At 34.3% G+C, this 18,024-nt stretch overlaps 1 protein-coding gene across 1 annotated transcript in view; it reads right to left on the reverse strand.

The window, feature by feature from the left end:
* The window catches only part of LOC150109426 (endothelin-converting enzyme 1-like), a 297,401-nt gene that overhangs the window by 149,572 nt on the left and 129,805 nt on the right, over window positions 1-18,024 (reverse strand). The window contains exon 9 of the mRNA XM_090413095.1: window positions 5,143-5,217. Coding sequence (XP_090269221.1) covers window positions 5,143-5,217 — 75 coding nt within the window. The remainder of the gene's footprint in view (window positions 1-5,142; window positions 5,218-18,024) is intronic.

Here is an 18,024-nt window from a genome sequence, read left to right on the forward strand (position 1 = left end):
GATATATTGGTCAGCTTTGACATCATCTCTTTGTTTACAAATATCCCCCTAATTGACACCTTAACACTCTTAAAAAACGTTTTTCCTTCTGATATCTTAGAGCTCTTTTCCTTTACCATCAAGTCTGGTTATTTCTCTTGGAAGAACAAAATCTACAGACAGATAGAGGGAACTGCCATGGATTCCCCCCCCCCTGACCCCCTCTTGCCAATTATTACATGGAAAATTTTGAAAAACGAGTCATTCACTCTTCTCCTCTAAAACCTTCTATCTGGCTAAGATATGTAGATGATGTGTTCTCTATTTGGCCTCATGGCCCAGACACATTAGATTCCTTCCTCAGTCACCTCAATAGTCTACATCCAAGAATCCAGTTTACGATGGAAAAGGAAAATAACGATAGTTTACCCTTCCTAGACACTTTAGTAACACGCCTTCCTAATGGTAACCTTTCTTTCTCTGTATATAGAAAACCTACTACAGGCAGATACATTCACAAACTCTCGCACCACCACCCCTCCTAGCAATATGGCATTATTAAAACTCTGACCAATAGGGCCCACAATCTTTGTTCCAGTAAAACTGCTCTTTCAACTGAACTCAAACACATACACAACACCTTCCTTTCCAATGGCTAAAATGACTACAGAATTAAAAAAATAATCAAGTCCTTCCCCATTCTCCGACCATCTCTTCAAAAGGACTTCAGAAATGCTATCACCATTCCTTACATCCGTGGTAATTCAGAAAAAATAGCCAGTTCATTAAAAAAGTACAACCTCCATACAGCTTTTAAGCCCCACTGTAAACTTGTTACTCTTATCCGCTCCACCAAAGACCAGCTCCCTCCTCTTTCAGTGCCTGGTGTATACAGAGTACCTTGTTCCTGTAAACTTGCCTGCTTCAGACAAACAGGCGGGTCAGCATCCATCCGGTTAGAAGAACACAGTTCTTACATCTGCAAACACGATTATGGTCAATCTGGCCTTGCAGATCATGTTTTGGATACATCCCACAGGATCGCCTGGAAAAAAACTACCATGCTCCACCATAGTAAATTCAAAAAAGAAAGACTATTCTTTGAATCTGCACTCCGGAATCAACCTAATTTAAACGAATATGGTTGCATTAAACTTCCCAAAATTTTGGAAACTTTAATTATCAGAGATCCCTCTTTACATCCCAGGCCACCTGCAAATGCCCATAGAGGGTGCACCACCTAGATAGGACTTTAGTTTCACTTTGTATTGTATTTGTGTGTGTTGTTACAAAATGTTTTTGTTTTTTGTAATCCCCAAAAATGTCTCTGTGACAGAGACGAAATATTGGAAGTATTAAAATTAGTTTTAATCCTTTCTCAGTGCTGTTAATATTCCATTAAACCTCTAACATGAATTCTTCACAGCACTTAAGCTTCAACACACATATACAGGATGATTTGCTTGCTCAGCACATCACCATTAACACACATGCAATTAATGCCACACCTCGATGAATCAACTGATCAACATTATTAGTTCAATGGATATGCCTCATCCCTATGTTCATTTACTAAGCTATCAATACATACTGGTGCTGTTTATTATCTGTCAGTTATAGCAAATAAATCTCTTTCCCTTTCCTCATATATATTTTTTAATTATGACTATCATAAATGCAAACATGCATGTCTACAGATAATAGGATGTCATGTAATTCATTCTGCACCACAGCAATTTCTTGGACACACACACACACACACACAAAATATCACATATTCTTTTCCTCCCTTATATGTGCTATTCATTCTTAAGATGGTTCATGTCTCATTAATGTGAGTTTGCACACATTTGTTAATAGTTTAAATACTAACCAAATGTGAGATTTCCCTTAATTATTGGTTTTTACTATATCATGAAACAAATACATTCTTTTCTTCACTTCATGCAGTTTTTGGTTTTAAATGATGCACATGATGCAATTTGTGCATCATGTGCTCAACAAGCAAACAGAAATCCTGCCCAATATGCAAACAGAAAATTAGACAAAATCTTGTTCCCAGTCAAGTACAATAGGAGACAATTTATTCTTGTCTGGTATTAACAGATTTGACATGGTTGGTAATTAAAAAAAAAAGCCTTTAAATACTGACATTTCACCTAAAGTATAGCTGTATTCTCAAAGCAGGCAAATTACATTTGATCACAAAACATTACAAATGCAGTGGATCCAAAAAAAAGGTTTAGTATTTAGATCTAGAGCTTTTAGAAGAGAATAAATATCTTTCCTGAATCATAACCTTTGCTTTGAATCTTATACATGGATGAAGTCTACACTATTTGCAATTAAACATAGCAAAAACTATATATCTTCCTACAAAAAATTAACGACTTGTATCCCACATCAAATTCACATTAGAAAAAGTCAAATCAAGCGAGAAGCATACTGCTCTCACAATATCAGTAGTACACCATAAATCTGCTTTCCTGAATTTACATACAACAAACATCTGCACAACATTCTTCCCAAAAATATGCAAATATCAAATTTTTATTGTCAAGAGCTTAAATCATCTGTTCATCACAAACTTTTCTTTTGCAAGTAATTTAGAAAACCTCTACATTCAAAAACTATAATCCAAAATTACTAAAAGAAAATCATTAGCCATCCCTCTCCAAATTCTACAAGAAGAGATTAGTTCCATAGGATTCCAGTCCCATACATTAATTCACTTCTGAGTGTGTGTCTCATATTTTTAAGAAATGGCAACTTTTTACCACATATAAACTTATCAACCCTATCAGCATATTTTTGTAATCCCCTAAAGATAAAATTTTTCCATTGTTGCTACCTGGCATCTATCAGATTTCATGTACCTGCAACTTATCCCAGTTTGGACAAACAAGCTAATCAGTTGTAAAATCTAAGAACACCAAATCATATTTCAACAGATTTAAACATCAAAGTCCAACCTTATAGAACATGGAATTAACAGATTTACTGTAATGATGCAAAATTTTTACATCGGAGCATCTAGAAATCTGCATCTCTTCAAAGTACTGAGGTTCTTCTATATCATCCCAACTTAAATTTCAATGAAAGGCTATGTACAAAATCTGGGAATTTTTAAGGCTACTAATAGCATAATAAGTTTATAGCATACCAGTTTATAGCATGTAGTTTCAATCTGTTAAAATGTGGTATTTTATTTTCCATTGCACTCTATACTGAGGATGGCTCATGATACATAAACTGAAATATCTGTACATTAACAGTTTAATTTGATTAAAATATCTTATTATGGTTATGTGTATTTTCATTTTTAAATAATTAAAATATACAGTAACATTACAAATTAAAACAATCTTCAACAAAAAATACTGAAAATCATAAGGACAGTACATGTGCATTTATTAGAACTGACATCCCATGTCAGAGAATGCCAAATCTAGAATTTTGAGCAAGAATTCCTTCCCACTTTGTTTTCTTCATTTACTGTCTCTCACTCTTCAAGAGCTGATAACTACTGTGACATCTTTATTTACTTATGTCTAAAGCTTATTTTCTACACCTATAAATACCCAAACAATAAGGTCAACTTCCTTCCTTGGGAAGTTCGATATTCACAACTCAAACTGGGTTCTCCTTCTCTACTTTTAATTAAATAGCTGAACGAGATGTTCAAATATTTATTATTATTATTATTAAGAGACACCTCCAGGGAGTCAGAAACTCATTGAGGGAGGCTACATACTACACACACCAGTATCATACTTATTCTTGAAATCAATCACACTGCTTGCACTCACAACATCCAATGGCAATCCATTCCAATCACGCGCCACCATCTGAGAGAAAAATCTAGCCCTCATCCCCTTCTTGGCGGATTCATTCTCAGCTTTGAAGGATGCACTCTTGTCCTTTCCCCATCTCCATAAATTCCATCAACTGAAATCCTGTATGACCCTTTCAGAAGTTTGTAAGTCTCAATCATATCACCCCTTCTTTCTCCTATTTGCTAGTGTAAATTCTTAATCTGTCTTCATAATCAGTATTCCATCATCTTGATATGATTTAACACAAATTGTCTACTTATTTATCAGAATATCAGATGATTCTCCTTCACTGTTCCTCCAGCAACTTTCTTTAACATCTATCCTTTGAAATATTCTGTAGATCCTCAGTTTCATGTTCTTTAGCACTATGCTGGTACCAAATGGGATGCTCTCGGTGATTTCTATTCATCCTTTTGTGAACATGTAAAATTGTTTTCCCATTCTCCTAATTAAAATGTGTACTCCAACCAAATAACTGAAACAATCATTGCTGAAATGAGAGCCTTCAATTCCTCACTCCACCTGAAACTCCAAACCATTGCCTAAGTGTTTATTTTCATAACAAGTATACAAAAAAATCCTAGATAAAAATTCAGCACATCTCAAGTAGCTCAAGTCAAAACCTCCAGCTATGAACTCCACCTACAATGCAACCCACAACATTTGTAAAAAAAACTATCAGCAAATCCAAATTACAGAGTAATTTAAGATGATATGAATGAAAATCACAATAGAATCCACTATGCATTATCTTTTGAATAAAAGCTTACTTTTGAAACAATTGTTTTGAACTAGATTAAGGAAAAATTAAGTCATATAATTTCAAATTCCATTTACAGTTTTACAGTAGTAAATGGAATTTGTTGCAATGCAAAAGAAAATTATTTTTCATTGTTAAGACATTCTGGGGAAATCACTAATAAAATTTTACATTCTTCCTGTTGTATCAATTTACACTGCATATTGTAACTTGAATCGACACTATAAAAACATTTACATAACAATAATTACATGATTCTATGTATTTTTAATAATGCATTATATTTATGAATCAAATTCAAATAACTAATCCATTTTACAAAGTGCTCAGAGGTAAGCAGTGGCTTTACACACACACACACACACACACAGATTTTGTAATTTGCTGATAGTATTAAATTGTTATGCTATCAATCAGTACTGTAAGACTAGTTCTTTCATGACCATATTTTATTTCTAACATCTTTTCCTTTCATTTTAAATCTGGAAATACACTTTTTAATATTTACAAGAAACAATATTATGAGAATCTTCAAATGAATGTATTAAATCATTAGAATATGCTTACCGATTCATAGTATTTTCTCAAATATTCATTTTTAAGTGAGTGGGGAAAACCAGTCAGCACTGTCATTGAACGTATCTAAGGAATGAAGAAAAAAAATGCATAAAATTTGAATATACTCTACAAGGTTCCTTATTAAAAGTTATTGCAGAAGTACAGCAATATATTTCAACTGAAATATCTTTACATAGAATGCTGAAATATTTTCACATAGAATACAGAAATATCTTTATGCAGAATGCAATCAACTCTCACTATAGTGAATTCAGAGGCATTAAAGAAATAATTTGTTATAACAGAAAATTTGCTATAATTAAAATAGAACTGATGCTATACAACTCTGGACTCTAAACTTATTTATGTGAGTGAGCTCTAAAGTGTCTGTAATAGTGAGAGCTGACTGTATATCATAAATAACTAAATATAAAGCATAATATATCTGAATACTAAAAGTATCTGGAGAGCCTCCACAGCTCAGTCAATATAGACGAAACCCTTTTTGTCAGAAAGAACTGGGTTCAATTCCCATCAGTGACGTGAGGAATTTATCTGGTCTTTTTCAACTAAAGGTGAGTTAACCAGTCTCACACAAAGGTAGGGATTTTTCGTCCTCCAGAAGAGGCAAAACAGCCCATGAACATATGCAGCTACACACATAGGACAGGGAGTTGTACAGTAGCGGTTAAGTGAACAGAAATCCTCGACACCGCAAAGTAAAAGAGGAGGAAAGGAATAAGAATAAGAAAGAACTAAAAGTATCTGGACACATATTCAAATTCATTTTGTTTTGAAAGTTATCAGAACAATAAATCATAATTTATTAATGCTTCAAAGTGGCAGGCATTGAGTAGAAGCAAGACATCTCAACTAAAATATGAATGGAAAAAGGAAAAAAAAGAACAAAATCATTAAATTATACTACTATAAAGAAACTGGTTAAACAAACATGCTAAAAATAAACCATCATCATCATCATCATCATGCATAGCAAGGATTTAGGCCTAACATGGCCTGTTCCGATCTTAGAAGTCATCGGTGAATCGTTTAAGAGGATGTCCTGGTTTTCTTTTTCTAATGGCTTGTATTTTAAGGCTTGTTTTGGTAATCTTTCTGTTTTCATTCTTTGAACATGTTCCATTCATTTATGTTTATATTTTTTAATTTTTCAATTACTGGTTCTTGGTTTAATTCTTTCATAATTTCTTCGTTTCTTTTGTGATCAAATAGGGTATACTTTGCAGCTTTTCTCAAAAACTTCATTTCTGCTGTTGTTAATCTTTGTTTGTCTTTTTGTTTTATTGTCCAGATTTCGCTTCCATACATTAAGACTGGTAGGGCTAATGTATTGTATACTTTTAGTCTGGTTTGTTTTTGAACTAGGTTTGGTTTAAATATAGAGTTAATTACATCTGTTATTTTTAAATATTTTGCAATTTTTACGTTTATATCTTTTTCATTTTCATATGTGATTATACATCCTAGGTAGTTAAATGAATTCATCTGTTCTAAGATCTTGTTGTCTATTACTATTTTAAACTATGGCCTTTAAAGGACAAGATTCTGGATCTTGTCCTTTAAAGGCCATAGTTTTTGATATTTCTGTTGATATTATCATACTATAATCTTTGGCTATCTCATTTAGATCTAAAAATAGCTTTCTGTAAGTTATCTTCAGAATTTGTAATTATTATTTGGTCGTCGGCAAAGAGGAGAGTGTTTAAGTTTACTGTATGAGAAAGTTTAATTCCTTGATGTAAATTTTTATTCCATTTTATTATAATTTCATTTAAGTAGATATTAAAAAGAGTTGCTCAGAAGGGACATCCCTGTCGGCCCCTTGGTTTATCTCTCTCATATATGATAGCTTGTGATTTAATCTTATTTGTATTTGATTATTTTCATATTATACTTGTGATAGCTTTTATGATATTATTTAGTATTTGTCTTTCTTTTAATATGTTAAATAATATGTTTCTTTTAACTTTTTTAACTCTATTACCTTTTTTAAAGACAGGAATCACAATTGCTTTTTTCTGTTCTATTGGGGGGGGAAGATACCATTTGAGTAAATTTTGTCAAATGCTTTTTCAAAGTCAATAAATGCAATATGTGTTTCTAAATTGTATTCTCTTCTTTTCTCTATTATTAATTTTAGGCAAAAAGCCGGGTCTATACATGATCGTCCTTTTCTAAATCCATTCTGTACTACTTCTAAAATAAAGTTTTTGGAATATTTCATTAGTTTGCTATTAAAGATTCTGTTATATATTTTGTAACAGGAATTTAGTATGCTTATACCTCTATAGTTTTTAGGGTAATCTCTATTACCTTTTTTAAAGACAGGAATCACAATTGCTTTTTTCTGTTCTATTGGGGGGGGGGGGGAAGATACCAGTTGAGTAAATTTTGTTTAAAAGTAATGTCTTTCTTTGAATCTTGTTCTTGCATATTTATATAGTTCTGAACCTAGCTTATTTTCTCCAGGTGATTTTCTGTTTCTTGTTTCTTTCAGGCTGAATTCTAATTCTTCTTTAGTTATTTCCTTTTCATTTTCATTAATTGTTTGCCAGTTGTCTTTTTTAAAATATTTGTCTGTCCACAGTTCTGTGTAGTAATTTAGATATTCTTCTAATTTCCATTCAGTGTTTAATTTTATGTTTTCTTTGGTATCTGCATTTAAGTGTTTCAAAATCTTATATACATTGGGTCTTATTTTATAAAAATCATGTTCTAAATTAGAAACAAATTTGTTCCATGATTCTCTGTCTTTTTCTGACTTCTCTTTTAGCTATGGCTCTTATTCTTTTATATCCTATTTCATTTTCTAATCTTTTACTGCTTAACCATTTGTGATAGGCTTCTTTTTTCTCTTTGATTATTTCTTTGATTGTATCATCCCAGATCTTCAGTTTTTTCCTTTTATTGAATTTTCTGGTCTTTCCTAAGCTTTCATTTGCTGCAGCATTTAGTATCATTTTTATATTAAGCCATTCCTTTCTATTTCTTCATTTTGTTTTATTTTATCTAGATATTGGTTAATTCTTTGTTCATATAGCCATTATACATTTGTGTCATTCAATAGTCTAGTTTTATAAAGAAATGCTTCAATTTTCTTTCTGTTCTTGTTACTTATAGCCATTTAGGTGGTAATCTTAATTTTATTTTAACAAGGAAGTGGTCACTGCTTATTTCATATCCTCTGTGAACTCTAACATCTAGTGAAAATTTTGATGTCTTTTCATTTAATATGAAGTAATCTAATATTGATTTCCATCCTCTTGCTGCCCAAGTATATTTATGTATGTCTTTATGTTTATAGAAGGAATTCATTATTTTTAGGTTATCTTAAACTACAAAGTCAATCAATTTTTTACCATTCCTGTTTAGAATATATTCTCCATGTATTCCTATATTATTATTAATTTTCATGTTTCCAATTCTTGCATTTAAGTCTCCTGCTAAAATTACGTAATCATTTTTGTTTATTTTATTATATATGTTTTGTAGCTGATTATAAAAATCAATATAATCCTGTTCTCTTCTTTCTTCTGGGGCATATAAACCAATTATTGTTAAATAGCCTCTATCTATTTTTATTCTAGCTTCTATTATTCTTTCATTCCATAATTTATAATGTTTTAACTGTTTTGAAAGGAGGTTACGAATCCAAATTATGACTCCTGCTTGTGCTCTTTGGTTTCTATCGACTCCACTGTACATCACATTAAAATTTTTGATTCTCATAGTTCCTTTTAATTTCTTTTTTGTTTCAGTGATTACTGCTATTTTAAAATTTCTTTCATTTAATAACTGGTCTAATTCTATTTCTTTATATGCTATTCCTCTTACATTCCAGTTTGCTATGTGTATTATATTTTGTCGTTTCCATTCCAGAGTCGTTTCCCATAGATTCAATCCGATTATCTTTTTCTGTCAGCTTACAAGTAGGATTATGTTCTCCATGTCAGGGGACTAGCCTGACGATGGAATAGTTCAGTGGTAGGGCTGCTACCTTAAGGCTTCTGAACTAGCCTTCTTCCGAATTTAAACCCATAGGAGGAATAGGGTGTATTGAAGGGGAAAGAGTAGATTATAGAAGAATTATACTAAGGTTTATAGAGAGGGCATAGTTGTAAGGCCAGAAATGAAAAGACCCCATGGCCCTCGAGTACTCTAATAGCATAAGGGTCATAAAATAAGAAGAGTTGCTGATAAGGCCTTATAGGAAAGATTAAAGTAAGTGGATCTTCCTCAAAGTAGAAGAAGGAGAGGATAGATCCAACTAGGGGTCCATGGGAGTGCTGCTTCCCTTACAATCAAGATGATTGCCCTCTTATGGCCCTATTGGTCCACGAGTCCTTATTCAGTATATTTGGACCCCCCCCCACACACACACATGGTGGGCTCTCCTATCCGCCACCCAGGGGACGTGCTCTCTAGGGGTTACAGGGTCAAAAATAATAAAATTGCCTGCATAATATCATGACCAGCCTGTTGGCCAAATGGTTAGAGTACCCACTCTCCAACCAACAGGGTTGCAGGCTTGAATCCCACTGTGGGCATGGATGTTTGTGATTGTCCTTAGGTAGAAGATGAATTTCATTGCCCGGTGTGAGACCATTGCCGTACTTTATTGGAGGCCTGAAGTGGCTAAAAATGTTCCTTGTTTGATCTCCATAGCAGGGATTCTAGACCATGTAAATATATATATGTAAATATATATATATATATATATATATAGATAGAAGTGACAAAAATGGGGGGAGGAAATCCTCAGCCCACCCATGGTATAAATATGCTATAGGTTTAGTAATAACCTATTGTGGGTGGTAACCACATAAATAAAAAAAAATAACAAATTTCATGACAAATGAATCGCGTGCACGCATGTGTGTGTGTAAAAATACTAAGTAATTTTTCTACACACACACACTCGCACGTGATTCAATGTCACGTGTGACTACTATAGATGGGCACACCTATCCTCTGTGCATAATCAGTAAACATTTGCAAATAATGGGGGAACATAGCGATGTAAGCCAATTTGACTGTGGGCAGACAGTTGGGCCCAGAAAGCAGGTGCCAGTATTTTGGAAACAGCCACACTTGTTAGTTGCTCCCACCCTACTGAATCAAGGGGATATACCAGGACTGGATCAACCATGAACAGATATCCAACAGGATTCACAAAAAAGTCAGCCATATGTGGGTGGTCCTAGAGGTGAACAGTGGGTGTCACGACTGGTATCTCAGCAACGATGTGCAACAGTTACACAATTAACTCACGACAATTAACTCTACAACAGCAGGACAGTTCGACCCATTTCCACATGTACCATACCTTGCTTCATCTGGGGTTCCACAGACCACAAGGGTACCCATGATGATGGCCAGGCATTGCAAATAACACTTTGCATGGGCCAAGGCATGTCAGCAATGGAACCTCGACAGATGGAAGGTCATCTAGAGTGATGACTCCAGTTTCCTGCTGCAACATGCTGATGGCTGGGTTTACATTTGGTGTAAACAATATGAAGCCCTATCCCTTGGTTGCTCAGCTGGGGGTTCAACAGGCTAGTGGAGGTGGTATTATGGTTTGGGGAGGTTTTTCCTGGCATGCCCTAGGTCTCTTGGTTTATCATCCCACAAACACTGAATGGTGAATGCTACAGGGATCTGTCAGTTAACCATCTCCATTCATATTTGCAGGAGGTTTACCATGATCACAGCACCATCTTTCGACAGGACAATACATCTTGTCATCAGGCTCATACAACTACTGAGTGGTTAGAGGAACACAAAAAATTTGCCACATTGCCTTATCCCCCAAACTTCGCTAACTGTAACCCAACTGAACATGTGTGGGATATGCTAGAACAGGGTGAAAGAACTGCTGATTCTCCTCCATGGAATGAGTTTGAACTGACAGAGTTGCTGCAGTGGACATGGGTCGAGCTACACATGGAGGATGTTCAACACCTGGTGGAACTTGGTCCTAGGCATCTGCAAGCTGTGACTGCACAGAGAGATGGACCAACATGTTATTAGGTGGGTGTTCCTAATGCAAAGCTAACTGAGTGTATATTAGTATCATCAGCAAGTTAAGAGTTCAATAATCCAGGAACCTTCCAGAGGTAATACATGATATGTTTCAGAGCGTAGCATATTTTGACATAAATGGCAGGAACCATAACAACAAGTTTTTAAAAAAGTAAACAAATGAAAACAATAATGGGAAACATGTAAAAAAGAACTGGAAGAGTAGAAATTATAAAACTGAAAATCAGAATGTTTTACTTATTTGCTGACATTTCGCTGGTATTATATCCATCATCTTCAGCACAACAACTGTTTGTAACAGCACATGAACAGTGACAATTTGGTTAACAGTTGGATCAGTTAAAAAAAAAAAACTGACAACAAAAGGAACAAAAGTCTCGAAATTGGTGTATCTACTGTTCAATAAAGAGATAGAAAAAAAAAACAAGTATTAATTACTTAAATATAAAGAGCCAATAGGCTTCATTTCGGCGATATAACCATTATTTAAATTAAGGGGATATTAAATCCCACATTGTTTTAAAACCGAATAGGAAACTCAAAGATTAGAATCAGAGAGTTTCATGCTGAATATAGTAAACTATAAAAGTATCGGCGATTGCTAGCGTGAGCTAATGCAAGTAGTCCTAGTACGTAGTACAATCTCGGGCAACGTGCAGCAAAGGTGGTAAAGTTCTGATCACTATTCTTGGTATTTTCCATAATGTAAAAACGCATTTCCTAGGAAATGTATGCTGTTATTACATTATGGTGGGAGGTCACTACCCAGACCAGTTTCAGCCTTTTTTGAGGCTTTACTATATTCGGCATGAAACTCTCTGATTCCAATCTTTGAGTTTCTTATTCGGTTTTAAAACAATGTGGGATTTAATTTCCCCTTAATTTAAATAAGTATTAATTAGATCTTAAAATGATTGTCCCTCAGATTTTGGGTAAATTGATACAACCATACAGGGTGTTCGGGATAAATTTGACATATTTATAATTAATTATATTTTTCCGTAAGTTACATGTATTAACACACACTTCTCTTCATTTAAAAGTTTGGACCCTTCTTCATTCATATACAAGATGTCAGAAAGGATGGATAGCTGGAACCCACCTGAATCATGGAAGAGAATAACTTGTATCATGATGATTCGTGCCCGCCATCAAAATAAGGATATTACGACTGCTGCCCAATGCTCCCTGAATACAGTAAAAACAATCAGGCATGAACTAGAGACTTGCAATGGTGACTACGAGGATGTAGCAAGAAGAAAGATCCCTAGCAGACGATCTGATTGCGTTCGTACAGCAGAATTCCTCGCAAATCTGCAGGAACAGGTGTTGAAGAACCCTGGCATTGGAATTCGGGCTTTGTTCGTGGAGTTGCTAACTGTAGTCAAGCCCTGGATAACAAGGGTAGCCAATGGTAGGCCGTATGTATGGCAGCAGGATTCGGCCCCTTGCCACACCTCTGGGAAAAGTCAAAAATGGTTGTCTGAAAATTTCTACGACTTCACCAGTCCAAATGTTTGGCCTCCAAACTCCCCAGACCTTAACCCCATGGATTATTTTGTATGGGGCGCAGTTGAAAAAGACACCAATCGCACTTCCAGTAATACAAAAGCCCAGTTAATGGATAAAATTAAAACAGTTTTTGCGGCCCTTCCCAGGGAGACTGTAGCATCAGCTTGTTCGAGGTTCCGAAGCAGAATTGAAGCTGTGATCGATGCTAATGGTGGTTATTTTGAGTAAATCTTGTTGATAGTATTGTAATTAACTCTGCCTGTAATGTTTTTTTGTCAATTCATTAAATTTAATAGATACAAAGAAGATTTTCTTTTTCCTTACGAAACTGTCAAATTTATCCCGAACACCCTGTACTTGTTGAGGTTTAGAGAATGTTTTAAAGCTACTGCTGATTCCAAAAACAGATAGCTGAAATATTTTACTCGTTTGATAGCTACAAATATCTCCAGTTTTGATATCAGGACTGATGCCACTCTCTTTTATAATCTGATCTATATAGATAATGAATAAGAATGGAAAGACTGTTCATCCCTGACTTAGAAAGATTTTACATCAAACCATCTGCCTGTGCCTTCTTCAATTATAAATGCTAACTTACAACTTAAATATATGTAATGTACTACATTGTATAAAGTTCAATTTACCCCATATAGCAGTATCTTTTGAAAAGCTTTTCTCATGGCACCTTGTCATATACCTTTTCCAGTTCTATAAAACTTAAATATACAGATCCTTGTTATATTCCAGTAATTATTTCTCAACAATTTATCTAAAAGTGAAAATGTGATCCTGACAATCCACATCTGGCTTAAACACAGTTTGTTATCCTCCTGGTTATATATTAATTAATAATCAACTTTAATTATTTTTAAAACTTTTTTACATATTGTTCTTTTCAATGTGGCATAATATGTTATGCCTCTTCTACAGGTATAACATTGGGAGATTGCATGTGTTTGCAATCTTAGGGGAAAGTAGGGCAAACACACGCAATCTTCCACACAGCTTTTCCTATTGACCACCTCTAGTTGTTCAAAAAACATAGCAATTTTTTGCAGCCCCTCCCATGGGGGGATGGAGATATTAACATGTTAATGATGGGGGCATAACAAAATTTGTGCCAATCAGTATTTGCCCATGGGGGGGGGGGGTAATGTGACAAATCATCTTGTACTTCCAGTTTACTGTCTGTCATTTTGCAATGAGTTTCTGGAGAAACTCAAATTGTTAGAAAGGGAAAAATACCTTTTGCTTTCTGCTATACAATTCACTGAGAGTTTCGTCAGCTGGGAAAGTGATGTCCACTGTTTTGTTTCTATCATTGTTTGCATTTTTAAATTAAAATCCTACTATTCAAAAAGTGTGAGTAATTCTATTTAAGTCTGCAATAAATAAGTCTAAATAGATTTATTTTCAAATAATCCAATAATTTACAGTTGTGGTATTATGGGTAGTTCAATAAATTACTCTGGTAAGGAACAAATTGCATGTCATCCCATAATCTAGTTATGCATGTGTGAATCCATAAAGGAATTTGTTCCACAAAAAAAAAAAAAGTGAGCAGCAGTTTGTTTTGTGAAAAATAACTAACCAATAATAAATAGGTTTTGTAAATATATAATTATTATTATTAAGAGAGACCTCCAGAGTGAGAGAGTCAGAGACTCATCGAGGGAGGCTACATACTACATGCACCAACTATCATGCTTATTCTTGAATTCATTCACATTGAATGAACTCAAGAATAAGTATGATAGCTGGTGCTATCATACCAATGGCAGCAATCCATTCCAATCACACAACACGCTATGAGAGAAAAATCTAGCCCTCACCCACTCATTCTCAGCTTCCAAGGATGCCCTCTTGTCCTTTCCACATCCTCCATAAATTGAAAAATTCCATCAATTGAAATCTGTATGACCCTTTCAGAAGTTTGTAATTCTCAATATCATTTTTGGTAAATTTGCACTCTGTCCAATATCAGAATCACAACAGAAACCAGGAGACCAGACCTGCGCACAATAGTCCAAATGAGATCTTATCAAGGCCTTGTACGAGGGTTGTTTGAAAGTTTGGTAAATTTCCAATAGACGGCAACACAATTCGTTCATTCATACCAGTTGGCACATATCATCTTTTTCATGACCCGTGGCAAAGTTTTAGCCACGTGCGATGTGTAGTTCTCAGTTGGCAAACATTTAAAATGACTATGTTCACATTTTACATAAAAATGGAGAAAAACGAGTTTGTGCAATGATAAAACACTTTTATTTGAAGAAGTGGATGGCCACGCAGATCAAAGCCGAGTTACATGGAGTTCATGGAGACTCTGCACCAGCATTAAAGACTATTTATTTTTGGATAAATGAGTTTTTTTCTTCTTCAATGGATAAATGAGTTTAAAGTCCATTGAAGAAGAAGCATCTCTGACTGAGGTCACTACAAAGGAAATAATTGACAAAATTTATGGTATCGTTATGGAAGACCACCAAGTGAAAGTCTGTGAGATTGTATGCATCTCAACTGAACAGGTGTATAATAACCCGCACAAAAAATTGCACATGAAAAATCTGTGTGCACGATGGGTGTCAGAACTGTTGACTGCTGATCACACAAACATTTCAACGCAGTGTTTGGCGATGTTTAATCACAATTCGTAGGACTTTTTGTGTCGATTAGTGACTGTAGATGAAACTTGGATCCACCACTACACACCTGAGTTGAAGCAGCAGTCAAAACAGTGGAAAATGCCCAGTGAAAGAGCACTGAAAAAAGTGAAGCCCATTTTGTCAGCTGGAAAGGTGATGGCCACTGTTTTTTGGGATTCCCAAGGAATTATCATGATAGACTATTTGGAAAAGGGTAAGACAATAATAGGAATCTATTATGCATCATTGTTGGACCATTTAAAAGAAGAACTGAAGAAAAAACGACCAAGATTGGCACACAAAAAAGTGCTCCTTCATCAAGACAATACATCGTCACACACATCAGCTGTCGCAATGGCAAAATTGAGGTTCGAATTGGTTCCACATCCACCGTATTCTCTGGACTTGGCCCCACATAACTTCTTGTTCCCAAACTTAAAAATTTGGCTCGGTGGGAAAAAGTGTTCTTCGAACGAGAATGTCATCAAGGCTGTCAATGACTATTTTGCACAATTTGACAAATCCTACTTTTTAGATGGGATGAAAAAATTGGAAACTCACTGGATCAAATGTATAGACCTCGATGGAGACTATATTGAGAAATAAAGGTGAATTTTTCCAAAAAAATGTTTTTTAACTTAATTTTTTACCAAACTTTTCAAACAACCCTCATAAAGAGGCAAAATGACATCCTTATCTTTACATGTGAATGTTCGTTTCAGCATTGCAATTATATTTTGAGTTGTATTTGCTACATGGTCCTTGAACTTCAACTTCCTATCTACTAACACTCCAAGATCTCTAGCCTGATCAATTTCTTCAAGCATAATCCTACTAATATAATACAACATTGGATATCTAATCATGCCAAAGTGAATGACTTTACATTTACTGACATTGAACTGATATCCATTTTCCAATGCCCACAATTCTAGCCTATTCAAATCATTCTGCAAGTACTGCATATCAGCAGCATTCCTGATTATCCTACCTATCTTTGCATCATACAGCTATTTTGCAAATAGCTGTATGCCACTTGTCAGATCCTTCAGTGGACCAGCACAGATCCTTGTGGTACACCACTGGTTACCTTAAATCTTGCAGACTCACATCCCTCATATACCACTTTTTGATATCTGTTAGTCAGCTTATCCACACTAATATTCTATAATCCAAACCCATATTCTCCAATTTATGCAACAGTCTACCATGATGTATTCTGTCAAAAACCTTAGCTTATTAACATTATATATCATAATATATATCATTAGCTTATTAACAACTGCATGGAGAGGCAAATCCATTGAATTATAAATATGATCACATAATTTGTCCAAGAATGGCATCAGCTACACATATTGATTGGGCTGTTAGCAAGCAAATCAATGTCTAAGATTTTGTTAGAGACTACCAAATGCAATCTTCTTTTTTTTTTTTTTTTTAATTATTATAAAACATATGGTTAAATTTTTATGTATTAAGACAAATTTTTATTTGCAATACAATGAAACTGTATATAGTGAATAAATTCCCCCAAAAAATACACACTAATGTCATCACACACCACACACTATAGGCACAATCAAAACAAAGTAAATATATTACTTAGCAGGAAATACAGTAAGGAAAATTTTTTTAAAGTTTTCAATTATCTCACATCTATTCCTACTATTTTTAACCTCAAGAAAGAAAAGACTAAGATTTCAACTCAAAAAAAAAAAAGTTTGAAGCTTAATGCAAAATTTGCATTTCAAACTTGGCAAAAGTATCAGAGATTTTACTTGAGACTGAAATACGAGAAATATCATGTTAGTCGATTATGAATTTTTTTTCCCAAAATGATAAAAAAAGAAAATATATCTGATTATTTCATAAAAGAAATAATGACTGTGGTTTTCTGTATGTTTCTATTAACTGTACATTTTAACTTTTAACTGGTGAATCAGATTTATAGGCTGTTGGTGAATCAGAGTTATAGGATCTATAACGTGATTTAATAAATCACGTTATAGATTGGAAAAACAGTTCTATGCCTTACATCGAGAATGACTACAGATACAGAACTTTAAAAGAAGCAGCTGTGGTATTACGCACAGGCAATAATTTAAATAGAAATCAGGGCATTGTTCTTAAAGATATATGGAAAAATCTCATCATCTCTCTCAGTTCAACAGAATTACAATATGCAAACAACTACAAAACACGTGGTCATGTACCGGTATCTGACTGAAGCTTTCGAACACGTGCACGCCTTCAAACAGAATGATCAAATGTAACGGCCTAACAGTTACTAAAGTGTATGTTTTTTTAAATGTAACTCAATGCATTTGTTTTCACACCAGTTCAGCCTTGAAAATGCTAGACAGTGGCTAGTGAAACTTGTTGGCTCTTTGTATATATATTTTACCATTTATCTTCTGGTCTTTTAATAATAAAAGTTATTTATTGTTAATTTTTTTATTAAAGTTATTAAAGTTATTAATTATTTCTCTGTTCAGTGTAACAAGTATTATACATGATCATTTCCCTTAAACAAAAATCATGAGTCTTTTGTCATCAGTGAGAATAAACGAAGTACGATATTCAAGTCGTTAAATTCAGTGAGTAGAGGTTTTTCTTATTGTTATATATTCCAACTATAACGAGAGACATCGTAAACAAA

This window comes from Typopeltis vanoorti, chromosome 2 (assembly GCF_054136105.1).
Source record: "Typopeltis vanoorti isolate ZY-2024b chromosome 2, IOZ_Tvanoo_1.0, whole genome shotgun sequence".
Lineage (NCBI taxonomy): Eukaryota > Metazoa > Arthropoda > Arachnida > Uropygi > Thelyphonidae > Typopeltis > Typopeltis vanoorti.